This window comes from Chaetura pelagica, unplaced genomic scaffold (assembly GCF_000747805.2).
Source record: "Chaetura pelagica isolate M959 unplaced genomic scaffold, ChaPel_1.0 scaffold103, whole genome shotgun sequence".
NCBI classification, from domain to species: Eukaryota; Metazoa; Chordata; class Aves; order Apodiformes; family Apodidae; genus Chaetura; species Chaetura pelagica.
In genome coordinates this window covers 1,531,929-1,559,494 of record NW_009953004.1, presented here as the reverse complement: position 1 = coordinate 1,559,494, position 27,566 = coordinate 1,531,929, and the positions used below count along the sequence as shown (strand labels likewise).

The following is a 27,566-nucleotide window of genomic DNA, read 5'->3' as shown; positions in this document are numbered from 1 at the left end:
TTTTTTTTTCTTCTTTTTAAAAAAAGGACTTTTACAGAATTCAAGTAGTGTAGCAGGAAATCATAGATGCCTTTTGATCACAGGTCAGGCAAAAATAGAGCCACCTTTTGGGTTCTCCCCTTGTGTTTGCTGAGGTGTCCCAGTGGATCTACAAGTCTGTTGACGTGAGCTTTTTCATGCTCCGACGCTGAGCTAAACTTGAGGCTGCAACAGGCTCCAACACTGGCTGAAATGTCTTGTGGTTCAGTGCAGAATATGTAGCAGCCATGGCTCCCTAGAGAACAAGGAAATGCATAAAAGGCTGTAAAGGCAATTTGGAGCAGAAAACATAGCCACTGAATATCAAATTCTTAATTGACTATGAAAAAAAGCAACAAGCAGGACCTATGGGAGGTCATAAACACTCTATAAAGTTTCTTTTGAACAAACAATTATTGCTGAATCCTTCAGGTTTCTAAGCACAGGTACCTGATATTTCTTTTTCCTTCCTATTTCTTTTACATACCTTAGATATAGCAGGGGTCTTTTAACGTGGGTTAGAATAAGTATTTCCCAAGCAACTTTAGCACCACTTTACCAAATGCAGTCACTTATGTGGATATTCAGGTTCTGACTCATGAACAACCCAATTAAGACCAGCTCTCCCAAGTCCTTGGTTTTGAATCCAACAAAACTAAGGAAGTCAACTTAAAAGCTGTCTGCATACAGTGGGATGTCTTTGTGTTGCCAGTCAGAATCCCAGATACAGAACAGATAATACACTGGTGGAAAAACTAACAGTCCTTATTTGGGAGGGCTGGACTACATGACCTTTAAAGGTCCCTTCCAACCCACACATTCTATTATTCTTAATTTATGTTAGGCAAGCACAGTATGAACCAGGCAGAAACAAACTCCAGAAGATTTCCTGAATAAGAGAAACCTGTGGAAACCCCAGTCTCAGAACTGTTTTATCCTATATGTTTCCTATATGGTCAAAGCTACCTTCATCTTTGAAAACAATACCTGGAAAAATATCTTCCTTTACACATAAGCTTAAAAAAATTAGTTTACCAATCATTTACCCACTTATGTAACTTAAATATGTAGGTACTAGGGAAAACAAAATCCAGTTAATTTATTTTTTAAAGAAAAAAGAGAGTTCTGCTGTAAGTCTAGAAGCAACCTAGTCCATTGTGTGTCCACCAGCTCAAGCAATGTTAAGTTTTAGCTTTTCAGGTTGTTTTACCTTTACTAGATGTGGTGCATCTTGCCTGTTTAGTTGATAATGTGGCAACTGGTCCCTACAGGCTATCCAGGAATGTTTTAACACTTGCTCTGCTGTATATCGCTGATGTGGATCTACATGAAGCATGTGTGATAACAAGTCCTAGAGAGAAATAAACACACATCATTTAGTTAAAACCATCCTCTACAGACCTTAAAGCATTAATTAAGGCAGCAGTGAAAAAAGCACCTGACATGGGAGGGCTTAACACAATGCCAACACACACAAGGATCAGCAGATAAATGGGATCATTCTGTGCCCTGACACCACAAAGTCTGAAAACAATGTGTTGTACTATTTGATCAGTTCAACAGAACAAGCCTTTATTGTAAAGAAACTTACTACTGTCTGGGTGTTTCAGATTTCAGTTTGTTTAGTAGGAATGTAATCTTTAAAAGAGTAGAAATGCTATTAAAATTTAGCAGACAGATTTTATGGAAGAAAGCTGTTACTTGCAAACATCTCTCCTCATTTTGTCCTGCACATGTGGACCATATAACAACTGAAATCATAGATAGCAATAGACTATCAAGGAATTTGTCCTTCAAGGAGCTATGTAAGGAATAAAGCCCACAGAAATGGACACTTGTTTTGCCTGTTTGGAAGCATTAGCAATAAGCTACTAACTACAATGTTGGTCAAAAGAAGAGCTGGGTGGGAAGGGTACAGAACAGAGACAGGAATAGCCTGAAAGAAAACAAGATGAACGAGCATGTTCTCTTTGGTTTAGGTACAAAATGTTAAGTGTTCTCAAATATACACAAGTGAACTACTTGTGCTAGGACAACACCAGCCACCAAGTATTCTGAATCACTCCTACGGTATGAACAGTGCAGTTCCAATGGGTCAGGAAAAGATGCAAGATTAACAACCACCTTACTACAAGGTAAAAGAGGTGCTCCAGACCAACACCAAACACAGAGAACAGCAACTGATGAGAGGTGCAGGCTTTAAATAAAGGGAGAGTTCCATAATCAAGCTGATCAAGACTTTCTGCAAGAAATCCATATATACTGGGTTGTTCAAGCCCTAATTTAACTGCTGAAAGCACTAACAAAGGTAAAAGACCAAATGACTTCAGCACTGAATGACATTTAAGAAACTGAACTAAAAAAAAAAAAATGAACCTCTCAATACAGGACTAGTTACCTAATGGAACTAAGTTGTAAAGTCATCCTTCCATTTAAGAAATCTCACAAACACCTGATTTTGATCCAGTAAGAACAGGAATCAAAATTACTAATGATTAGAAAAGACTAAATTGGGACCCATCTTGTTCAAACTCTCCATCAGTGACCTGGGGGAAGGAAAGGTGCACTCCTGCCAAGCTGGCAATGGGGCACCAACTGGAAGTGTGGGGAAAGAGCTAAAGAGTTCAAGGGCAGGGGCAGCCCCCCAAAGGGACCCAGGCAGGATGGAGCAACGGGCTAACCAGAGCCATGCAGGACTCAGTAAGGACAAATGCCAAGTCCTGTGCTTCAGAAGAAAAAGTTGTTGTCAAGATACAGGATGGGGACTGACTAGCTGAGACCAGCTTTGCTGAGAAGAACCAGGAGGTCGGGGTGGCAGACAGCAAACTGAACTTGAACTACCAGTGTGACCTGGCAGCATCCTGCACCAAATCACAGCAAGTGGACTGAGGGGATAACTGCATTCCTCCAGCCAGGATGGCCAAAGGAATGGAGACAGAGAACAAAGTAGAACACAAGATGTTCTTGTTCTCCTCATTGCAGCAGTGGAAAAGGCTGCTCAGGCAATCTGTTGAGTTTACATCCTTGGAGGTTTCCAAAATGAGACTGAAAATAGCCCTGAGCTACCTGGTCAGATCTCAACTAACTTTGCTTTGAGCAGGAGGTTGGACTAGATGATCTTTGTCACAATGAAGTTCGCAGGTAATAACAGCAAACTGCTGTGTCAGTCTATTTTATCAATTTCAGTAGATATTAATTGGAATTCTACAAAAAGATAATAACAGACAAAATACAATTTACACCTTTGCTGCATCTGAAACTGTGTCCCAGTTGCCTCCACTTAGAGAGAACTTCCCACTGCCTATCCGTACCAGGATCTCCTCTGGAGTATCATTAGGACCATTGGCAAATGGAGTATAGCTGTGGAAAGAAAAAAACACCATTGTTACAGGCAAGAAGCTGCAAGAAATTGGTAACATCTCATTAATCATTCTGAGGAGATATCCCAGTGCTGACAGGAACACACGATATACTATTAAATACTCCTCAGATCAGCATTTCATCTCTGGGACTGTATTACTTTCTTTTTCCTATCATTGTGGTTAATCAAGTAGAATAAGCAGGAAATGCAGACTAAAAAGATGTCTTAAACTATTATCTTAATTATCTCTAATCAGTGCAGACTTTCAAGTTCAACAGAAGTGATTCATAAACACAAATTATGGTGGATTACTAGAACACATCAAGCAATCCAAACCTGAAGAGCACCCTAACAGAATGGCCCAAGAAAGCTGGAGAAATATCATGTTTAGGGTATGGGCATTTAATTAGGCTGAGAAGGAGGACAATGTACACACATGTATCACTTGGGGAAAAGCTACAAGCAAATTTTCTTGGTAGTATTTTTACTTGAGTTTGGGAGGTTTAAACCACAAGATCATAGAGTTTGGAGACTTGTAACAGTTTAAGGGGTTCCCATAAGTTCAGCTTACTTTTGACAAATCCTACCGCAGTGAACTCAAAAGAATCAATTATTGACAAATCTGAAGACCAACCAGAATCACTTCAATACACCTTTCAGCAATGTCAGGAGCATTACCATGTCCTGACATCTCCTACAATCACAGGCTAGCACCAAGTTATTTTAACTGTAAAACCCAAATCTTACTCAGATTAAGCAGTGACATCATAATACCCCTAGGATTTCCAATTAGCTTGCCAACAATAATAAGCAAGCTTAATGCATTCCTAGTACTCTGAAAGCTCTGCACAGAGGAAACATCTACCAGCATCACCCACAGAGGTTCAGGAACTAACCCAGCCCATTAGTTTAGCCTTTTAGTTGCTAAGCTTAAGAGGAACAAAATGGAAAGACAGGAATTCCAGCTGGACCATTCCTACCCTGTGCTTTTGACCTGCCATACCTTTTGTCCAGGCAACACTTCTCAAGGGTGCAGACAGTATATTGCCCAATATCTGCACACTTGCACTTTAATCATACAGTAACCCAAGTTTTAATGACAAAACTTTAGCAGTGGTGGTGATTTTACACGTGGAAGTACAAAATTAAGTTTCCAATAGACAGTATTTATCCATAAGACAAAACCAAATCTGATATTTTCCTGTTAGGGCAGAATTCATAAAACCTTTTCTCATTTGGCCACTAAGCACTTTATAACACTTAATAACATCTTAGAGGTTTAGAAAATGGAGAAGGTTACAAGCCAGTGTATTCTACTAAAGAGCCAGGACTCAGGCCTGTGGCAGGAAGGTGGACTATAAGGGTACTGATGTGGGGAGGAAAACAGAAGAAAGAAGAAAACCACCACATACTTTTACAGACTAAATTCTCTCCTGGAAACTGGGGAGTCTTTGGCATTTCCCAGTCATGCACTACAGGAGAATCCTTGAGCCTACTTGTAAGATAAGCCTAGTTTATGTACTCATTTACTCCTAGCTCTCTGTTCCACCTCAGTGTCTTTTGTCATTCTGCATTCAAACCCATGAGGTAATACCTGACAATTCTAATACAGCCTGGATTCATGCAGCAAGCTGGAATTTTAGGTGAACAAAAAAGCTAAGAAATCTTTCTCACCCTGCCAACATTGTGTAAAGAAGAACACCCAAGCTCCATATGTCACAAGCAGCATCATATCCCTGCCTCATGAGAACCTAGAAAACAAAGTGTCAAAAACTTTTCATATATTAAAAAAACACCCCAAATAATTATCACTACAAAGCCTAAGAAGGGGTAAATCAATCCCAGGATAATTTCAGAGGTTTGGGTACTTATTTTTCAATACATAGCTTACAATAATGATCACCAGTATTTCTTGCTCCCAGAACATCATCATCTCTTAAGATTCTGAACAGGCTTATGTCTTATTTTTAAGGGTGGATTCTGCTATTTTTAAAGCAGGTTTATAATAAACATATACATCAATGATTAAAAAACATGTATAATTCTATTTAAGGAAAAGTAGCAGAATTTATTAGAGCACTGCTTAAAAGTTTAAGTACTCGATACACCAAAAACAGCTAAAAGAAAGCACATGGCAGCTTAAGGTACCTCTGGTGCAACAAAGTTTGCAGTGTAGCAGGGAGTTAGAAGTAGTCCATTTTCTCCTCGAAGTTGTTTTGCAAATCCAAAGTCACAAATTCTGATGGAATCAGCATTATTTGAATCATCCGTATACAAAATGTTACTAGGTTTAAGGTCTCGATGCACTACCTTTGAACAAAGACATTTCAAAACCTGTCATTCAGAAGTTGCATGTACATTTGTTCGTACATAATGTGCAATTTATAAAGGCTACTCTTTAGATTGATGCACTTAGTAACAGTTCTACACAATTCTGTAACCTTCAAGCAAAGACTTCTACTTCAGGTCATGTCATGAAGAAGCCTCCTGGCTCATAATGCTGCGGAATGAACTGAACCATTTGCCAACCAGCATAAGAGAAAAAATAACTGCTCTTTCATAAACTGTAGAAGAGCAAAAAGGGTTTGCCAGAAGAACAGAATGAGCTGTTTATAGTATTCACCTTTCTCATAAAATACTCACAGAATCATGGAATGGTTTGGGTTGGAAGGGGTCTTGAAGATCATCTAGATCCAACCCCCTGCATGGGCAGGGACACCTCCCACCAGCCCAGGTTGGTCCAAGCCCCATCCTACCTGCCCTTCAACACTGCCAGGGATGGGGCAGCCACAGCTTCCCTGGGCAACCTGGGCCAGGCTCTCACCACCCTCACAGGGAAGAATTTCCTCCTCATGTCCAACTTAAATCTCCCCTCTTCCAGTTTTAATCTATCACCCCTTGCTCTCTCTCGATACAAGTCCTTGTCCAAAGTCCCTCCTCAGCTTTCCTGTATACTCCAAAAATCTTGAACTTGGAAATCATCTTCCCTTCTGCCATAAAACCAAGCCAACCCAAGCACCTAGCCAAAGGCATTTGTTAATTCCAAGACATAGGAAGAAGGAAGCACTGACCCCTTGGCAGTGCAGGTAGTCGACAGTCTTGGCTATGGTGTACAGCACCGCGCTGGCCTCTCGCTCCGAGAAGAACTTCTGGCGGAGGATGCGATCAAGCAGCTCTCCTCCTTTCATCAGCTCAGTGACAAGGTAGATGAATCTACCATCATCGTACACCTGGGGAGAAGTTTAACAGGAGCATCCATATGTAAAAACAATATGTAAATATGTAAAATCCATATTTATTCAAAAAGAACGTCAATAATTATACAGCCTGCGAACATCACAGTCTGGACTGTTCATCTATTCCCATATGAACACAAAGCACAAACAGCAAGGACTGAAAAACTGCATTCTGAAATTCAGAATCCTTAGAGCATGAAGTATAAGACAGTTTGTGTGCCTTTCCATGAGGCACTGAGGTAAATCGATTGCAAACTCATGACTTGGAACTATTTTTTTTAGTCTAGAACCATCTGTTGTAGGGAGAGCAGCCCTACCTCTCCCTCTTGCTCTTGCCCTCCATGGGAAGTTTTAGCTGCTGGCACTTTGCATACACAGGACCACATGCAACTGCTTATTCAGATTCAGTTTACCAACACACGAGCTGCTCATTTGAAAGAAGAAGAAATAGGGCATTTTTTAACCTTTGCAGCATTTCTCACTTCAAGTTTATTTACAGTCAAAGTCCTATTTGGAAATACTCAATACTCTTACATTCTGCTCTCCCAGTAGATCTTACTATGTAAAAGAAACTTAATGAATCCCAATGGACTGCCTACATTTATATTTGACTACTGTGTAATAAGAGGTAGCAGAGAAAAAGAGGTACATACATCCTTTAAAGTAATAATATTTGGATGTTGTCCATAACGCATGAGAATCTCAATTTCTTCTGAGGGATCCCTCTTACTTTTATCAATTATCTGCAAAATACAGCAACAGGAAAAACAGCTTAGCTAAACAAAGGTTGTTTAATACAGAATTTGTGATCATATTCTCACTTCAACAGAATTATTAGTTTCTAGAGTTCATTACTTCTTATTAATCATGACTAATTCATCTTCCAGCTTCACAACCCATTGTTTATTCATTTCTTGCTCCATCCTTGCTACCAGTTAAAACAGTATCATTAATGCAGTTTGTTCTGCTCCAATGGACAAGGACAGGCAATGCACTGGCTGACGGGTCACTGCAGCCCAGTGACACACTTGTGTATTTTATTTTGTTGCAGGTGTTCTCACCCTCATGCAGTATTTTCAAGTTTCAAGACTGTCATTGCAAAGCCAGCTCTTCAAGGCCATAAGTTAAGCCACAAAAAGAAGAGCTGCAGAAGCCAAGGCACAATTTAAATACAGGAAAACAGTGTTTTTCATCTCTCACAGCATGAAAACAGCTACAGCAACTGAAAAATGCAGGCAGCTAAGTCTACAAGTCTACTATATAATAATTCCAGAACTGTCACAGTGAAATTTATTCCAAGTACCTTCACAGCAAACTCCATGTTTGTTGCTACGTGGATACATCTCTTGCAGACAGAGTAGGAACCAACACCAATATCTTCCTTCAGTTCATAGACATCAGTAAACTGTGCACTGTTGCCATGAAGTTGCTTTAAAACACAAACACATTCCTCATCTAAAGCAACAAGACACTGCCACAATACTGCTTCCAACAGCAAAAGTTTCTTCTGCTTGCCTGTGCTTTCTATTTTGATTTCTGCCTCCAAAAAGACAAACTGGCTTTTTGAAACACAAAAATACCCCATGGAAACATTTCCGTAATTCCCATTTTATAATTGCCTCCCCAACCAAAGAGAACAGACCGTAAACACTACATGTTGGTCAATCTTTAACACTTCAAAGAACTTGCCCAAAAAAATCAAGCATTACCTGTACTATGGGCAGTATGTTGGTGAGTGGTGATATTTTATGATCTTCTACAGTAGTAGTTGCAACAAAACTAAATCCTTTGAAGAGCTGATGAGCATTGGCACTCGGTGGGACTCCTGGAGAATCTAGTTGCACACACATCTGATTAGCATGACTTAATCCCAGCAAGGCTTTTTTAATATCCAGGAGATATGTTAGAAGAAACATTTTGAAGGAAGCCAAGCAAACAAGAGCAACACCAGACGCTGAGTAAGACTTTGGGTCACTTATTTGTCTCCTCTCACTTCAGTAACACACACAAAGGAAGTGTTCTGGCTGTGGTGTAAAGTTGCAAAACACTGCAGGAACTAATGTATCAATACATGCTTTTAGGATGAAGCTTACTGAAACACAACACTAATGAGAAAGAAACTAAGATCTGTGTTCAAGGAGTGCATAACAAAGGAGACTGCTCACATTTTTGCTTCTTCAGTGATTTATCTTGTTGCTGGCAAAGTAGAAGTGAGCCAAGACAAGACTATTGAATTAGTAATCCTACTGGAGAACTAGAACAAATTTTCCCTCAAACTATATTCTGTGCAGGTCAGAATTCACTGAAATGTCACAGGAAGTACAGCTTGACAATTCTGTGTAGCCTACTGGAACCACAGGCATTCTCCAAACAAATGTGACAAGTGGTTTTAAAAGTTGGATGCAGCAGTACAGAAAAAAAAACACAACACAAAAAAAATCCTGCAGTGAAACTTGAAGGTGTTTTTTTTTCACTTGCTGTCTTTGTTTCCAAGTTCAGTTACTTTGTGAAATAATCTGAGGGATATTTTAAAGATACAATTTTTCTCAGCTTCTTGAAACTATTTAGGATGTCTTTGCATCTGCTGTAGTAGGACAGGTACCCAGTACACTGCACATTCTCCCCATGTTTTTCCACTTTTGAATCCCATTTTCTCAGGAAAAAATTCAAATTCAGTATGGGTAGTGAGAGGAGCTGCTTGATGAAGAAATATTACAATGCTAGTTTTAAGATTAAATTTTAATAATGATACTAATAGGCTCAAGAAAGTTAAAGCAAGTCATTTTCAGTGGAATACTGACCCTAAAAATAATCACTGCTGCAATCCAATTTAGCTTACCTCTGGTGTGAAATACTTCCCTTCCGAACACTCCATGTCTGACTTTAAACCACAACTAAAAACATAACTCAGCTGTTAATATTTTTTTTTATTGGTGAATCAAAGTTCTGCAGAATATTTCAAAATAGGAACCTGCTGAGGAGAACATACTCCTTCAAAGCACCACACCATTTCCTTTTAATTTTTCTGGATTTTTCACTGCATTTTTTTTTCACTGGACACTGGATTTTTCTCAGTAAGCATGTTGTTGCAACAATTCTTTGACCCCTCTTGTCCCACAAACCACACCAATTTATAAGTATGCACACTTACCTTTTGGTGTTTTTGCTGTGAATTCTGGATCAAAACAAAAGGTATCTTCAGGCTTTCCAGAAGCAGGTTTAAATGGGGGCTGAATTTCTCTTCTGAACAGTTTCTGAAGCAGGACAAAATCATATAGTTAAAGACTGAATGAAACTTCCATGGGTGCTGTTATTTTGCTAAGTTGAAGGGTAAGTAGCTCAAATGTTATTTTTGTATTCAAGCAGATTTCTGAAAGAGTGAATAATATACAGAAGTAGAGAACCACAAATATCTGTAGAAAGACTGAGCTACTTTCACATACCTTTGAATTGCTATGGGAAATATGGAAACGAGTCCAACAACACAGAGCTTTTTTGTCCTAATTCTTCTGCATCTGCCCCACCACCCAGCTCTGTACCTCTATAACCAGGACAGCAAGTTGCTATTTATCACTAGCTCATCTTTGCCTTTCTCAGAACATGAAACAGCCCCAGCACATCTCACCTTCCATCATCACCTCAGCCCTGGGTCACTGCTGCTTTGTCAGAACCCTGAATAAACCCACCTCAAGAAAAGACAGGGAACACAGTCTGGACCTTTCTGTTCTGGGTCCCAGACAAGGACCTCTCACAAGTGACAAGCATGTTCCTCTTGCAAGGAACTGCCAATTCTCAAAGCTCTATTCCAGACTTTTCCTAATTTGCTAAACTAATTCATGGAGAAGGAAGGGCAAGCAGAAAACTCCTCCTCCTTCTTTGCCTCTTTACATGCTTTAGAAAAATGCATTGCCCAAGTGGTCTCAGATCACCAATAAGTCCCATTTACAGTTAAGGAAGAGAAAATGTCATGTCAAATGAAATTATGTCAAGATGGAAAGATAAGGAAGTTCTGAGAACTTTTTCTTTACATTTCTCTCATCCTTTCAGACCTATTTTTGCAGTTCATAGAATCCCAGACTGGTTTGTGTTGGAAGGGACCTTAAAGATCATCTAGCTCCAACCCCCTGCATGGGCAGGGACACCTCCCACCAGCCCAGGCTGCTCCAAGCCCCATCCAGCCTGCCCTTCAACACTGCCAGGGATGAGGCTTCCAGAACCTCCCTGAACAATTTGGGCCAGGGTTTCACCACCCTCACATTGAAGAATTTCCTCCTAATGTCTCACCTAAATTTCTGTTATCTAAATCTCCAGTTCTTTTCATTTAATCTTCCTACACAAGAACATGCAAAGTATTTTTTAAAAACCCCACACAAGGAAGAGGGGACTTGTATCTCATCATTTCTTCAGAATTAATTCAGTACAGAAGTGGTCATCAACACCACCACACAGAAATAAATATAAAACAGTGTTAAATAAAAAAAATAGAATAAAAAATAGTTTATTTCCATATCAGTCCCTCACAAAAAAAGAAGTGATCAAGACATAAGAAGAAACACAGCCTTCTCTTACAAAGCGTACTCATAAAAAAAACAGTGAAGTTTTGCTTCTTCTGAAAACTACCCTGCCAATCAGGACTGTGTGGCAGATGCTGCCTAAACACAGCTAGAAAACTGCCTTTTCAGAAGGAAACAGAAGAGATAAAGAGAAGGATAATGGTAACAGGCTTTAGAGAAAAAGCTGAGCACAGTCTTGGCTGGCATTGCAGGTAGCCCTGTCAGCACAGACCATCTCTTGTTATGTCTATCCTTTTGTAGGAATTACAGCAAGGGAGTTTTCAGAGTGGATTTATTTGATATAGAGCATCTTACATTTTGTGAATGTTACTGGGACACACATCTCAGTAGCTCAGAGAAAAGGAAAAGCATCAAGGTGCTTGTTAAAAATTTAAGCAAGTAATGATGAACTCAAGAGACTTCTGATCATCTCAGAGCACCAGAGTCAATACTTCAGCTGTGAATGGAGCAGGATTGACAAAACAGAAATGTGCTGTGGCTAACTCAAGAGAAGTCAGAGAATTACAGTGAGTTTGTGTGCCCAGCATGGAAGCACTAGACAGACACTCACTGAGGAGGATTCTTGTACACAGGGAATACCAGCATCCACTCCCAACTGCAAATGGTCTAACAGACAATTGAAGCTTTAGCATCCTGCAGCCCTTAATTACTTGAAAAGTGCACTATTTGTAATGAATACTTTCCATCCCATAAATACTACAGCACCAGGTGCCAAGCAACATTACAGTAGGAGCCAGAATGTAAGTCAGCAGTGCTGCAACGTTTACTGGCCCCTATTCAGATGCAAATACTTATAATGCTACAGATAGAAAATTAAAAAACAGCTCCATCATTCAGATCATTTTGCACTTACATTCCAGTCAACAGTAGAAAAAAAAGGATGTCTCTTGATTTCTTCAACTCCATCTGAACCAGCTCCTGAACAAAGAAATACTGTACTTAAAACACCTTTGGGTAAAGTCTTTGAAGAAGATTGCACAAAAAAACAATTTCTTTTTTAAAAAATATGCATAGACATGATTATTAGAGGGAATTGTAAATACAGAAATACTCCAAGGATGTGAAATACTCAATTAAGCAGTGTACACCTTGTCAGGGAGGCAAACAGTGTAGGAAGCCCTGACACTGCCAAACTTTGGCTCACTGCTAACAGTCACTGGTCCAAGGGAGTCATCATTAATCAAAGTCAGGAAGCCATGATTCAGGCTACCAAGAAATGATATCTAAACCCAAATCTCACTGACCATCCAGAGCTTGAGAGCAACTACTTTTTAAAAATAATCAACTACTTTCTTTAAATAATCAACTCCACTATTTCTATTTCAAAGATCCAAATACAAGAACCAACCTAATCTGTTTGATGGGTTCCTTTTAAACAACATCCTCAGAAGGCTTTGTGCTTCAGGGCTGAGGAACTGAGGCATTCCAAGTTTTGCTCTAAAGGAAAACAGAAAACAAGAGAAGAAATGTAAAAACGTACTAAAAATTGTCTACAGAGACTTCACTGCACAATTTAATGTACAAGAATCTATTTCAAAGTCTTCTCGAGGTGTAAACACTTTTCTCAGCAGCTTTTAAGTTTCACATTATACAGTGGTTTTCAAAAACAAACAAAAAATCCCCTAAAAATATCCAAACCCACCACACCAGACCAAAAACCCCAAACCCCACTCAAGCCCCCAAAACAAGCTTTAGGCAGAGTTAAACAATTATCTCAGTAATATATAAGTATTTTCAAAGCACTCTTCATGTCACCAGCAAGTTACCACCAAACTACCACAATCAACACCAGAAGTGACACACAGAACCCCAAATTACTTGCCCCTGAAGTGATGGCTAAAACACCTCTTGAAGCAAGAGCTTCAAGAAGCAGCTCACTAAGCTGTTACATAAAACTCACTGACTTTACCACGCTTATTTTATTAAAACAGTTCTGCTAAGGTAAGAAATCATTCTCCAGAACTGGAGGAGCACTTTGAGTTGAGGCCAGTGATCTAATCCAGCCACTTTCCCAGGTAATATTGCTATAAACTGGAGGGAAGTTCTAACTCCTGGATGATGGAAAGAACACAGATTCTCTCTCACCCCCTTTCTTACCTATCACCCCCCAGAAGGCCAAAGGCTCTAAAGGAAATTCTTTGTTAGCTAAGCACAAAGATGGGAATGTATTTACCCAGCAACTTCACTTAACTAATCCCCAGTTTACCCAGTTTGTCTGGTTAGACAGCTTCTGTTGTAACCCAGGAAACTGAAAATGAGAAGTGTCAGCACTTAAGTGCACCCTCCAGAGATACCTACCCAAAGCACCACCTGATTAACTATTGCTTACAAAACAAGGTAAGCTGGAACAGTAGCAGGAGAGCATAACCACAGGAGTGGTAAATAATGCTGTTGTAATTCACTCCAGTGTTTTTATCTTTATTATACACCCACAATAAAAACAGAAGTTGATCCCTAGGATTTTAATTCCTGCAGATACTTAACAGTATTTGCATGGTCCATGATCTAAGCCTTGTTGGGGGGGGGCTTGATTTTTTTTTCCTGTTCTAGCTTAATGCTCATCAAGCACAAGGAGTTATAACAAGCTGTAAAAACATGTTTTAAAAAAACCCAACATTTTCTGACTTTCCAAAGAACAAGAAGATATACTTACTTCAGTATCATATTCATAGTTTCATTTCGATCTTTACCTTGAAATGGCAGTGTACCAGTAAGCATTTCAAACTGGAAAGAACAAAATAAAATCAAATCCCTTCCATAACCAAGTTTAGATGCTGTCATACTCTGATAATAGCAAGAATAATAGAACTCTAGTAAGGTACATGACTTTTAATGCCAATGTGGCTATTTCAGCCTGATGCTCTAACACACCACAGCACAGGTGGAAGTGCCAGTGGCTTATTTCACTACTCCAGTATTCATGCACCAGTCTTACTCTTACACAAATGCAGTTAATATTTCAGTAAACCAAGTCTTTACTATCAAGTAACATGCAAAATAAATATGCAAACACAAGCTTCATAGACTGTTCTAGGCTACTAACGGACTACACAGGATTTTAAGGCTCTTGGTAAGTAATCCTTAAAGGGCTAAGCAAGTAGATTTTATTCAGATTAGTTGCTATTTCAGTAGCAATTCAGTTAGTGAATCCTGTCTTCTCCAAGCATTTGAAATACAACCTGGACAAGCTTATTCTAACAACATCATTTCACACTGACTGACATCTGCAGTGTATTTGTGACCTTAAGCAGGGTAAGGAAGGAAGCATACAGTACCATGAGAACACCAAAGGACCACCAGTCAGCACTCTGGTTGTGCCCTCGCCTGTTTACCACTTCAGGTGCCATGTATTCTACAGTACCACAGAAAGAATAGGCCTTCTTCTCTTGATCTACTGATTCTTTGCTGAGTCCAAAGTCTACAACAACAGCATTACATGAATACAGCCAGTAAAGAACTTAAAAAAAACCCCAACATGACTGTACATGGTATTTCAAAATCCAAGTGCTGTCAGCTTTTCTTTGTTTGCTTTCAGGAATACTATGTAATTACCCCAACTCTTCATGAAACAAACTGCAGATAACTAGAGATATTACAGACATTTTGTTGACTACATCCCACCAAACCCATTCTTTAAGTCATGCTACACTGATGATTAGCCATCAATATTACTACTCAAAATAACTCATTATTTGAAAGATAACACATTTAGAGCATTAAGTTAATAAAAAGTTCTCATTTGTTTTGCGTACTGCCTGCTTTATTCCTGTAAAAAATTGGACAGACTTAAAAATGAGTTTCAAAGAACACAGTCTGCATGGTCTAGTATTACCGAATGATGAATAAATAAAACCAGACTAAAAATATTGTCGTTATGTAAGACAACATGGTTCTGCAACCTGACTCAACTCAGTAGTCTTGCGTATCTGCTCATTTATTCCCAGAGTACTCTTTTTACCCCCTAGTTTGAACAATGCCACTGAATACACAAATCCTTGAAAATAGCCCAGATCTCATGTGTCTCTTTTTTCAAAGGGGAAATGATTGATGATCAATAACCCCATCAACCATCCATTCCAGTTTCAGAAGGAAGTGAAGATTTTAGGATTGAACTGGATTTAAATACATCATGCAGAATACTAAGAATTCAGCATTTTATAAACATGATACCCATCACCCCTATTCCATCCAGTCTTTTGAGAGTTTAAAAAGCTTCATTTTCTCTTGGAATCTAACAGCAGTATCTACAGATCAAAACATATAGTGAAACTTGTAACACAAAAACATCATCTTAAATGTGATTTAAAGCTTTCAGAAATTCATAGCAATTTGGTTTCCATAAAGTGAGTCTTCTGTATATATAGCTTCCTAGAATAAATGAATTTTAATTGTTCCTCATAGAACATCTTTCTGCAATTTTAGATCCATTTAAAAGTGATAATCCAGAAATGAATAAAAGCCATAATATTTCAGAAGCCCTACTGAGCACATTTTTTACCCCAAAAGCAACCCTGCTCCCTTTTTAAAAAGTCTCACCATCAGCAACTTCAGCCTATGGTCTGTAACCTCCTGATCTTCATTTAAAGGACATTTCACAGTAAATCTTGATCCAGCTCAGTTTCTAACCCAAACAGGGTTTTTTACAGGGGATATAGTTTTACTTACTAACACACGAACACCTGAATTAAAGCTCCTCTAAAAAACCCATTCCATGTCTGATTTTGTATTTTCAACTACATTTCTTCTATTTCACAGCAATATTGCTGCTACCACTGCAACCTGATCTATGCAAATATTGGCCAACATGCAAACTAACTTTGAGGGAAGCTGTGTGTACATGAGGATCTGGTAAACAACCAAAACCATCAAAGTCTCTATCTAAAACACTGGAATAAATATACTGAATACTGTATAAATAATCATTATACAGGGAAGAGATATGGATTTATCATTAAAAGTCTGCCCAATACATCAATGTCTAAAGAAGCTAAATACTGGCTTGCACACCCTCCAGCCCCTGCTGGACATATCTTAGGCTTATAACTACAAACATATACAGAAATATGTTTAGAAAGTGCTATATAATAAGTGTTACCTACCTGTTAACTTGATATGTCCTGCTTCATCAAGCAAAATGCTGAAAATTAAAATTCACATTCACCAACACACATAAAGAGGAATGCTTACATACAACATTTAAAATATAATAGATAACAGTTTTCATTTCCAACTTCTATTATTAAATTAACAAGCCAATATAATTACATTTAAACAACATCTATTTTTTTTTACATGTGATGTTTACACAGTCTAACAAAAATATTTGTTGTTTAATTTACATCACTATAGTGGAAAAAAAAATGCAAAGCAAGAAGCAAAATACACATAAGAGTGGTAAAATACATTTTACTTTACTTTTCTGGCTTCAGGTCCCTGTATACAATTCCCAAGCTGTGAAGGTGATCCAAAGCAAGGGCCAGTTCTGCGAGGTAGAATTTCACATCTTCCTCTGTAAACATAACCTAATAAGAACTGTATAGATTTACCTTCTGATCTTGTCTTCAGTTTTTAAAACTGCAATCTAAAAAAAATAGTCCTCTCTGCCTAAATAAGTTTGAGAAGTACCTTATGAACTCGTAATTCATGAATTTACCTAACAGAAATTATATATCGATATATGCTAATCATTAAGTAAACAAATTAACTACCTGCAGTACTTTTAACAAAAGCATCAGCACAGAACTAGCAATTTTAAAGGTAATAAATTTAATAGTTATATTTTTTTTCTTGACCACCAGCACTCCTTCTGCCACAATCCTATACAGACTGTTTTCCACTGCATCATAAAATTCAGTATATGACTGCTGTGTTGAGTGACTGAATTCACACTCCTCTATGCTTTGAGTTGCACATATGTCATCAGTTCTACCAGCAACAGGAATATTCCTGACTTCCACAATGACAGGCACTAACATTGCATGAACAATGAAGCTGTTATGCTACACAGTTTCACTTTTCATTTTTAGAGCAACCTTGATGCTGTTTTCCATCTGTATCCAAGTGAGCAGGAAGAAACCTTGGATATCACTGCTTTTCTGAGAAGCCAAAATGCCAATCTTGGAATACAATCATAACCAACAGTAATCTACAATCTCCCAATAATAACTTCGTTTCAAATTGCTTTTTGTGCCAAGTTTATGAAGTTGACTTGCATCCTGTTTAAGTGTCACCACTTAAAACTTCATGATATACTTATTTCACCTCCACAGCCAAAACTCTCATACCCACACTAGAATTTAAAGACCAAAAGTGTTCTAATAACCTCATCCTAAACCAAAAGAATTTCAAAGAATCTTTGTGTGGAAAGCATGAAATTCCATGGGGGATTTACCCTCATGTGCATCGTCCACTGCTTTACCACATACTTTTGAAAATACTTTGTCTTCCCAGCAGAAAATAAAAAGGCCTGTTTTTTTTAATCTATATACACAGGAAGTGTTTTAAAAGCCATCATAGAAGGTAACTGAGGTCTTAGAAAAACCATGTAGAGATTTAACAGTAAACAACTTGATTATTATTATTTCTTTATTCTCAAAGGGTATATACATATATTTGCCTTGCTAGTATTATTTGGATAGACTTGCACCCCTTATTCAACATACTCAGTAATCCCAGCAGTGTATGTGCAAAAGAATAATTCTTCCTGCTATACCAGAATTTCCTCTATAATTAGACATCCTATATCAAAGCAGAGATTGACCTCTTTCCTACTTACTGGTGCAACAGCCCTTTACAAGTTGGTCGGTTTAAGCTTTTAACCTCCATTTTAGCCTCAAGGTTAATTAATTTTGAGCTCAATTCTTAGACATGCTCACCACTTTACCAAGGTCAACTTTTTATAAAGAGGAAAACAAAACCCCCTTTAAATTTGTCCTTCTTTTTTTTTGCTTGTTCCTAAATTAAGGCTTTATTTTTACAATAAGTGTAAGAGGGAATAAAACTAGCTCATGACCTTACATACCAGGGATCCAACCACCTCCCTCCTTGTCATGAAAAATCAGCCAGATACCCAGTTTTCTCATTTAAGAAAGTGGCTTTTCCTGTGCATAAGCAATATAAATGTGTTTACACTGGTGAAAACACTGAAAAGCTCTCTTACTGTGAAGCTGTTGAGAAATAGCCATTAAAAATTTAGATCTTTGTGACAGGTTTGCAGAAAGAAGTCTCATAAATATGTTCACAATACTTAAGGTAATTTCTAATAAATAATGACGTTTAAAAAAAACCAATAGGCTGTATCATGCTCCTTCCTCTGAAGCTCTCTCTCCAGAAAACCAAAATAGAAATGTAAAATTAAAGTTCCAGTTGCATGTCAATGTTAGATGAAGAGGAGTGGCCTCAAAAAACCTCCATGTTCACACTTTGTGAGATTAAGCCTCAGGATTTGTATTACAGCATTACGAAATTTTACAATGCAGCAGAAATCTCTTATAGATATAGGCTTTCAGGAGCACCTAAGCTAACTACAAGCATAAGAACTATACATTTATTGCCAAATCTTGATTTTTCTCCAGTTATGTTTCCAAGCAACAACATTTCTATACAAAAGGACAGTACTGTGTGGATAGGAAATTAAGATTGAGGCTACTAATCACTACACAATCATGTTTGTTAAGGTTACAGAATATATTCTAGAACATATGTAAGGGGTGCACAGATATAAGTTATTAAAAACTTGACTATGACAAGATATATAGGGGGAAGACAACCCTATAGTGCCAAAAACACCCTTAACACTGAGTGGAGATAAAATTTTAGGTACTTACCTCTTTGGATAATCGTGTGAATACATCTCCTCCCCTGAGAAAATCCAATATTAAATATAGCTTCCCTTCAGTCTGAAAGGCTTGGAAATAAAATAAAAAATAATCAATAGCTGTATGACAAAGATGATCTACAGAACAGATCTGAATGCTCTTACAACTTGGGGATTTCAGTGAAAGGCAATAATACTTCTGTTGTGGGACTGAAATAGCAGCATGGGAGGTAATTCAATCTTAGTCATAAGAGATCATTAAAATCCTGCTGTTTCTCCTTTGACAAACAGAAACACCAAGCATGTGAATTACTGTGTTTTGGTTTTACTCAAATAAAAAAAATCTCTGTAAAACAGTTTTCAAATCTTTAATTTCAAGAGGACTTAACCTAAAATGTTTATATACACACGTGTATTTACATTCCTTTTTTAAACCCTGTGATTTAAAGTCACTGGAACTTAGTCTGGACACTAAACCAGTCACTACAAAGCTAAGAAAAACCAAGATCAGCTGTGCCTTCAAGAACTGAAAGAAACTGTAGCCAAGAGAATACCAACCATAGTGCAGTTTGACGATAAATGGATGATTTACTTCTACTAATATATCTCTCTCCATTTTTGTACGAACTCTATCCCGAACTGAGGAGAAAAAAGGAGAAGACCAGTATGAAATAAATGCATTTGGTACAATACAAATGGAGCAGAAATTAGCATATGGCAAGTCTTTGCTGTCTAAAGAAACACTTGGATTGTTACCTGATTTTTTAAGTCTCCCACAAAACATGTGTTCAGACAGCATTTTGTTTCTTCCCTTCCCCAGCTTCCTTACTGCCACCATCATTTTTTTCAACACATCTCAATATTTTGAGATAATCCATGTTATTTGCATGAGAAAAGCTCACATCTACATTTCCAGGCAGCTAACTTCAACTTCTGAATTAACTATAACTGAATATATGTTTTCTGCCTTTTGAGATTACTTCTTCCCCTTCAACTTGTAACAGTCTCTATTTACACACAGTGGAGCTGCATCCACTGAAGTTTCTTCTGAAAGCCAAAACAGTAAGTTAGCTTGTTATGGCACCTATAATGAGGGAAAGACTTAACAATTTTAACCACAATAGAGTTCTAACTTGACCAAAGACAAAAGGAAAATTGTTTACAAAATTATTTCTTTAATATAATGAAAATACTTAACAGAATTAAATAAGGCAATTTTAAACTTTGAAAGAGTACTCTTAACCACATCATTAAAGCTATCTGGCCAGATTTAAAATCATTCTTAAGCATGAACTTACAAGTTACTGTAGAAAAAAAAGCTACTGTCAGAGAAAAGTTGTGAACTCACAGAAAACTATTTAAGATCAAAGAAAAGCTTTAAAGAAGTAGTATTGACAAGACTCATTTCAGTGATACAGGTGCACTGAAGACCATTTCCTGAAGTTCCAATTCAAAAGACACACGTACCTTTTAAAGAAGCTTTTTTCAATACTTTCATTGCATAAAGTTGCCCAGCATCAGGACCAATTATTTTCCGTACAAGGAAGACCTGGGAAAATAAACCTCATTTTTAAATTCCTGCTAAAAATCTTCTGTGTGAACATGAAATCAACCCAACTGGAAAAGGATTACCATGTCTTTACTCTTAGCTTCATTAATACAGCCAGGGAGATATTCCTAATATCCCATCCTATGTTCCTAATCCTATCCCATTCCTCAAAATCTCAAGGAATAAGAAGATAACAAATATTCACAGTGCATTCCCTTAATCAGATGAGAGGTACATGCACCACCAAACTCCCTGAAGTTTTCAAACTGGTCATAAGCTACATATTCATTCCTATAGTAAGCTGTTTAAATAATTACTTACCAAATAAATATTTTTATATAGGTGTTTATATTACTTTCTTGGAGGATGACAATTCTGACTGGTCTGCCACCTTTCTGAGGTTTAAGACCCAAGTCTCAAGGATGTAACAGGATCTATTAATGAACTCTGGAAAACTGGTGAGATGAAAGCAAGGAAACCTCACCATTTAAGATCAAAGCACCCTTTACCTCTGGAACAGCAACTCCAACAGGTTTTTCTACCCTCTCCTTTCCAGAAGTTTTAAAGATAGATGGTATATAACTTCACACTAAGGAAAGCATATTAGATAATGCAGTACAAATACATGTACCTCTACTGACTAATATTCTAACTAGTAGGTCTTTCCATTTACAAAGTTGCTTGGTATGTGCTCCTGTTTCTAAGTTGTTCTTATAACAGCTATTATGAGTTATGAGGAATGTTTGTACTGGAAAAAGAGTACAAATCACAAGGTAACAGCAAGAGCTACCCAAAATTGCCTCTCTGATCTTACCTTATTGAGATTTTCATTAACACTAGATTTATTTACATATACACTTGCTTAGAAGCTATTAGATATTTGAATTTTTTTAAAAATAAATCTTGTCAACTTTTCTACTCTAGAATCAGAAATTCATATGCTGTCACTGACTAAATAGTACAAGGTTGGGAAAGGGTTTTGGGGCTTTTTTTAAGCTGTGGTTAGATGAAAAATGTCACCATATTTCAAGGTTAATCAGGCTTTTTCAATTTTGCCCAATTACATGACATTGAAGCTCAGACAGTAAAAGGAGTAATTCAAACACCAGAAAATAGGATAACATACATCTGTAGATTAATACATGCACAATTCTAAAATTAATAAGCATGTACCAATTTTTACAAATACTTAGTGCATAATTACTAGCAGCTAGTAAAATATAAGGGAATACAAGTTACAAATTCTCATAAAGACCAAAATAGATGCCCTGTGGAAACTACTAACAAGTGAAATAGATTTAATCTGCAAAGTCTCAGTAATCCTGCACCTTGTGGATATGCAACAACTGGTTAATTGTAAAGCACAATCAAGATAGACACATTGTACAAAGTTATTAACCTAAGGAATCAAAGACCACCCTCAGCAGATGAGGTGCTGATGCCTCAGAACATTATCTAAGGCTGAAGAAACTCAGTAACAGAGACAAGGTTTAACCCTTTATTGCTGTGCAGCAGTGTTAAATTCTGCTCAGATGCCCATAAAGACAGTCAGGGGATGGGCTGTAGCACTTCACAGCCAAAGCAAACCAGGCTTGTGTTTGCTAAACCCAAAGGGAGATCTTGGCAAGCATGAACTGGAGACAGAAAACAAACACTACGAAGACAACAGCCATTGATCTTCATTGTTTGTGGTCTCTTCTTAGTAGAAAATTACAAATATTACATTAAAAGAGCTCTGCTCAGATGTACACAACAGTTATGTGATTCTTAAAGCAGGTTCCTGAACCAGGTGTTGCCAGGCTTCAAAAGCTCCAATACAGATGTCTCATCATGCCAGTGGGAATCTGAGCAACATTCCTTAGGCCCTCAGAAGGTGGTGGGCTTGGTACTGCTGGGTTAATGGTTGGACTTGATAATCTTAAAAGGCCTTTTCCATCCTAAATAATACCATGATCCTAAGTTTGAATTCTGTGAAGGAAGAATCTGTGTGAGACAGGGCTAAGATGTCCAGGTTGCTCCAAGCCTCATCCAAACTACCCTTAAATACTTCCAGGGACAGGGCAGACAAAACTTCCCTGGGCAACCTGAGCCAGTGTCTCACCACCCTCATAGAGAAGAATTCCTTCCTAATGTCTCGCCTAAATCTCCCCAGTTTTAATCCATTCCCCCTTGCCCTCTCACTCCCTGCCCTGTCCAAAGTCCCTCCCCAGCTTCCCTGTAGCCCCTTCAGGCACTGGAAGGTGCTCTAAGGTCTCCTCAAAACTTTCTCTTCACCAGGCTGAACAACACCAACTCTCTCAGCTTGTCAACCCTTGTATGAGTCACAGTATGTCAAGTACCATCACTAAAAGACAAATCATCTCCTCAGTAACTGTCTGTCGATGGTTACTACAGCACTGGTGCCTCCCAAGCATCAACCTAAGCTGAAGAAGGTGTGAGGCAACCTACAAGGAACAGAGACATAGTTCATCCTGATTCCTCAGCAGATGCCGCAATAAAGTCTCAAGGCAGTTGAAAACACTATTATTTTATTTCAAACAGCCATGGCACCAGGCAAACAAAGCTTGACAACACCAGAGCCGTTGCATAAAACCTATCCCTAACTCCCTAACCCGACTGGTAACATCTCTTGCATCGGTGCCATTGTTCCCACAAAGCTGGAGATGCCAGCCCAGGGGAACTACAAACACACCTCTGGTCAGCTCAAGCAATCCCACGGCAGACCTCCTAACATCTCCTTCTGACTCACCTGCCTGCAGACTGAGGTTGTACATCTACCTGCACTCAGACTGGTCAGGTTTACACCTAACCTTGTACTACTACAGAAATAGGGGAAGCAAAACGTTAATAAGACAAAGCAGGTTCAAACTGAACAACAGATGAAAAAAAGTTGATCATCTTACCTTTCCAAATGATCCCTGTCCAAGAACCTTAAGTAGTTCAAACTGTGCTGGATCTGCTTTCTCACATCCTTCTTTCACATGGTGTGTAATAGGAATTTCTTTCACACTTCCTTCATCCTATCGTTTCAAGGCAAACAAAAATAGAACAATGAACAGGCTTGAATTAAGCAACTCTCTTTAGAAGTGCGTGTAAATTCCTGCTCCTGTTTTGTTGGGTTTTTAAAATATTTGAAATTCTAATAAGGCATAAAAGAAAGCTGTTCAAATGAAGAGTGTTCCCATCCATGTTTTCTTAAAAAAAAGGCACCCGAAGTTTTTTAAATGAGGAGAAATTCTCAGATAATGCTCATTTCAAATATTACAACTACAGCAAAGATGGATTTTCTTCTACAAAAGGAACAGATTTTTAAACCAAATCTAAGATGATCCTTCTATGCTTACCCTCTGTTTTAGAAGCCTTTACTTTTTCCCAGTGATTACTCCTCTCATCTTTCCCCTTCCTGAAATAGTCTTAATGAAAGCTAAATGAAATTTCATCATTTTATGTAATTATTACTTCTCACAGCAGTGCATAATAAATATGGTCATCCAGTTGTAGCTGGAGGAACATACATCATTTGAAGAGCGTCAATAAGACACAAGTCATCCTAAGAACTCTCTGAATTCTTGCATCCAACAGAAGAAACCCAGCTCTGGGGTGCAGAGCTCATGGAAAGGCCACCCTGTGTGGGGACCTCTTTCAGAAAGCTGAGGGGCAATTCTTTGGTAGGCAGAAGATTTAGTGTCCTGGTGACTTGATCCTGTCACTCTCACCTTCAGCAAAGCAGAGCACAGCAGCTACAAGTGTGAGAAGACAAACAGCTATGATGAAAATAAATCAGATTATGTATTGCAGCTTTTATGGTGTAAGAAAAATTTATGTGAGACAAAACAAGCGAGATGTCAAAATAAGCACCCCTGAAACTAAAACCTACATGCTGAGGCCTACGACAGCAGTCTCAGCTTGCATGTAAGAGAAGGAGCAACAACCCTCAGCCCTACCAAGGATACCAAAGAACTTCCTGGACACCACACACAACAGAAAATCCCATCTGATTTACTTTTAGGGTATCCACACTGTTAGTAACTGTCCTCCTATCCTCTCTGTCTTCATCTAAGAAGCTTCCTTTAGCAAAGACAAAAGAAACACCCTACCAACCTAAAGTGCATTGCTTTCCCTCAGCAACAGGAATCAACACTGCCAGAAAAAGACCTGACCACTTGATGAAACACCTGGTTTTAGCAAAGAACATCATTCTGCAGTCAGGTAGATGGCAAAGTCTTGCTGTCAAAGACTAATGCCATGCATTCAACCTTATAATCAGCACTATCAGGCTTGACAGAGAAGTATCTAGATGATACTCCTCAGGTGGGGTTACAGAGAAATTCAGGGTAGAAATCTGATAATCTAAATTATTATTTACTTACTGCAATAATAAAAAACTATAAAAAGTGGGCCAACCACCACACTGCATTAACTGTCTGTGCATTAAACACCTTGTTTGTCCAGAGAGGAAAAAAGTATTAAAACTAACATCTGAGTATACTCAAACTGTAGCCCAGCTGTTATTGCACGGAAGCATTTTCTCCTCCCCTACATCTCTTATTTCATACTCTTTCTGGAAAAGACCTGTTTGTTCTGCCTGCTTCCCATGCAAAGGTAGGTATTAACACAAGACACTGATGGATAATGAAGTTAATTCTTTAATTCACACTCTAAGCTACCTGATATGCACCTTTGGTCCCAAAAAGTCAGCTGATGTACACTGATGACACAGTGTATGCATCCCAACTTCACTTCATCCATCTATCTTGTTGCCTATGCATCTGTGTATCCAAAGGAAAGATGCACATACCTTTTCATTTTTATCTTTTTAAACACATGCCTGGAATTTAAGGCAGGTAAGAACACTAGCAGTTCAAGTCATCTAAGGAGAGATGAAAGCAGCAAGTTGTCTAGTTATACCAAGTTGTACAACAAACTTAATGACTGGTCCTATGAAATATGTAAATACTCTCTTTAGAAGCCTTTTTACTTGAACATCTTAATTTGTATTCCTAAACAGTGTGAATCTTTGCATGAGAAAAGATCTTTCAGGGTTCACCTGCATTTTTGTTTATCACTCACCTTGAGTCATTAGCCTGTGACATCACATGTGGCTGAGGCAGAGACTGACAGAGTATTGCTAAATGTGAACTAAAGGGAAAACTGCTTTCCATGCAAATACAAAACAACTTGATGTATGAAATCAGTTCTTTTTCATAAAGCATTTTACCTTCACAAAGAGTACCTATATAATTAACTATCATTAGAGTACTAAAAATTGGCATGACTGAATCTAAAAGGACCTCTGCATCATCAACAAGAAACAAGCAGGGCAAGAGCTGAATTTTTTTTGGGAAAGAGCTGAACAGGTACAGAAGCCAGTTTCATTTTCACTTCTAGTTTGGCTTCCATGAGCTGCAGATTTGGCTATCTGATTTTGTGCTCTGCTGCATGAGCTGCACACCTACTTGAGGGCTCAGGTACCAGCTCCCACCGGGTTGCTTTGCACAAGAGGTAACTATTCCCAGCAGGTTCCAGAGAAGACAAAGCACGGGAAGAAACACGGCCATCGGTTATGGCTTTGTGCCATCTCACTTCGTTGCAGCTTGACTGGTATGTAGCTCCAAGCACCTAACAAACAAGCTCAGCAACACCCTTCTGGTTCAGTACAGGGAAAGATTAAGACAACCCATTGCTCATCTTTCTTTGCTACATGTAAGATGACTTAGGACACTTTATTTACCTCACATCATGCAATGTCCAAGTACCACGTGCTTGTAGCCCCAAGAGTTTCTGCTCTAAATCACTTACATAAAAAGTTATTATTGCAACACAAAGCAGTAGCTATTTGACACCTTCTCCCCTGATCCTGTTCAAAAACATATGGATGTGTGTGCTGAAAGTTGATGGTAATTCTTCCCTGCTAAGTCAGGTGTTTCACCAGACAGAGAATGAGCCTGAGGTTTAGTCCAAAATCTAACCAGCACACCCAGCACTGATCTTCCACACCTCCTACATATGCACATCACCAAGGCACTGGATAAAAATCCTGCTCAGCAGGCCTTATCTGGGATATTTCTACTAAAAATCAAACTAACATACTGGTGTAAAATTAATTCTGTTCTAAAAGAGCAGAATTAAGTACCCTCTAGATGACTGTATAGCAACTGCATTAAAAAATACAAAGGAAGAAGAGACAACAGTGTCAGAGAAACAACATTAAGCACATGGTATATAAAAGGTTCAAGGTTGGACTATTTTCTGAGGTTGAGGGGCCTGTGAATGACCTACCCAACACACAGAATCTGTTTTCCATAGAGCACTGCCTCATGCAGCAGATTTTCCCAAACAAGACATTTACAGCCCCTACTCAGGTACTAATTTCCAAAATCATCTTTGAGACTTAAAGCCTCTTCAGATCTGGTCAAATAAAATGATAGGTTCAAAAGTTATTAAAGAGCAGGGAATGCATAAATTCTGCTTCAAAAGGAAGTCATGCTAATGAGTGTCTATAGTGACCATCTATCAAATATACTTACGTGGTAGGAATATGGTTCACCTTCTTCCATAGGCTCATCTGCCATTTTAAGGCCATTTAGCTGGAGAGGGGAAGGGTGGGGAAGGCAGAAGAGAAGAAAAGCAAAAAACAAAAACATTAAGACCTAACAATTTCAAAGAAGCAGAGTTCATCATTTGACCAATTTACATTTCAGATCACACAAACCAAAACTGGTGCTCTTGTTGTTCTAATTTAAAACTGTAGTTTCAAACAAATACTACTGCATAGTAGCTATATTTAGCATCTCCCTTATGTATCATGTAGCTGATCCATTTGTAAATGCCATTCCATAGTTATTTAATTGGAATTAATTTCAAATTTCTTCTTTAGAAGCTACAGATACCATGCACACAAGACAACACTAATTCTTCCATTATGCACAAAATGTATGTTGCGGGTGCTTTTCAGAAGCCTAAAATCTACTGCTGGAAATTCATTTGCAGTTTAAGAAGATTCAAAAATTAT

General features: G+C 38.3%; 1 protein-coding gene across 1 annotated transcript; it reads right to left on the bottom strand.

The window, feature by feature from the left end:
- RPS6KA6 (ribosomal protein S6 kinase, 90kDa, polypeptide 6) lies at nucleotides 1–27,139 on the bottom strand. Its single transcript, XM_009996578.1, has 21 exons — nucleotides 27,082–27,139; nucleotides 23,458–23,574; nucleotides 20,473–20,554; nucleotides 19,564–19,644; nucleotides 19,016–19,095; nucleotides 16,605–16,711; nucleotides 16,289–16,326; nucleotides 14,465–14,607; nucleotides 13,843–13,913; nucleotides 12,538–12,626; nucleotides 12,043–12,107; nucleotides 9,767–9,869; nucleotides 8,325–8,449; nucleotides 7,919–8,044; nucleotides 7,269–7,358; nucleotides 6,451–6,609; nucleotides 5,528–5,689; nucleotides 5,054–5,130; nucleotides 3,261–3,378; nucleotides 1,229–1,369; nucleotides 1–274 (listed from the first exon to the last, which is right to left on the bottom strand). The coding sequence occupies exons 1-21, from the start codon at nucleotides 27,124–27,126 to the stop codon at nucleotides 149–151; spliced, it is 2,145 nt and encodes a 714-aa protein (XP_009994880.1). The 5' UTR covers nucleotides 27,127–27,139; the 3' UTR covers nucleotides 1–148.
- Nucleotides 27,140–27,566: the final 427 nt, after the last annotated feature.

Excerpts from the sequence above, each read along its gene's own strand:
- RPS6KA6 (XM_009996578.1), bottom strand. The coding sequence starts at position 27,126 with ATGGCAGATGAGCCTATGGAAGAAGGTGAACCATATTCCTACCAC. Across the intron at positions 16,712-19,015 it reads TCACACGATTATCCAAAGAG|GTTATGTTTACAGAGGAAGA; the intron begins GTAAGTACCTAA and ends AGTTCTTATTAG. Across the intron at positions 12,108-12,537 it reads GAACCCATCAAACAGATTAG|GAGCTGGTTCAGATGGAGTT; the intron begins GTTGGTTCTTGT and ends TTCTTTGTTCAG.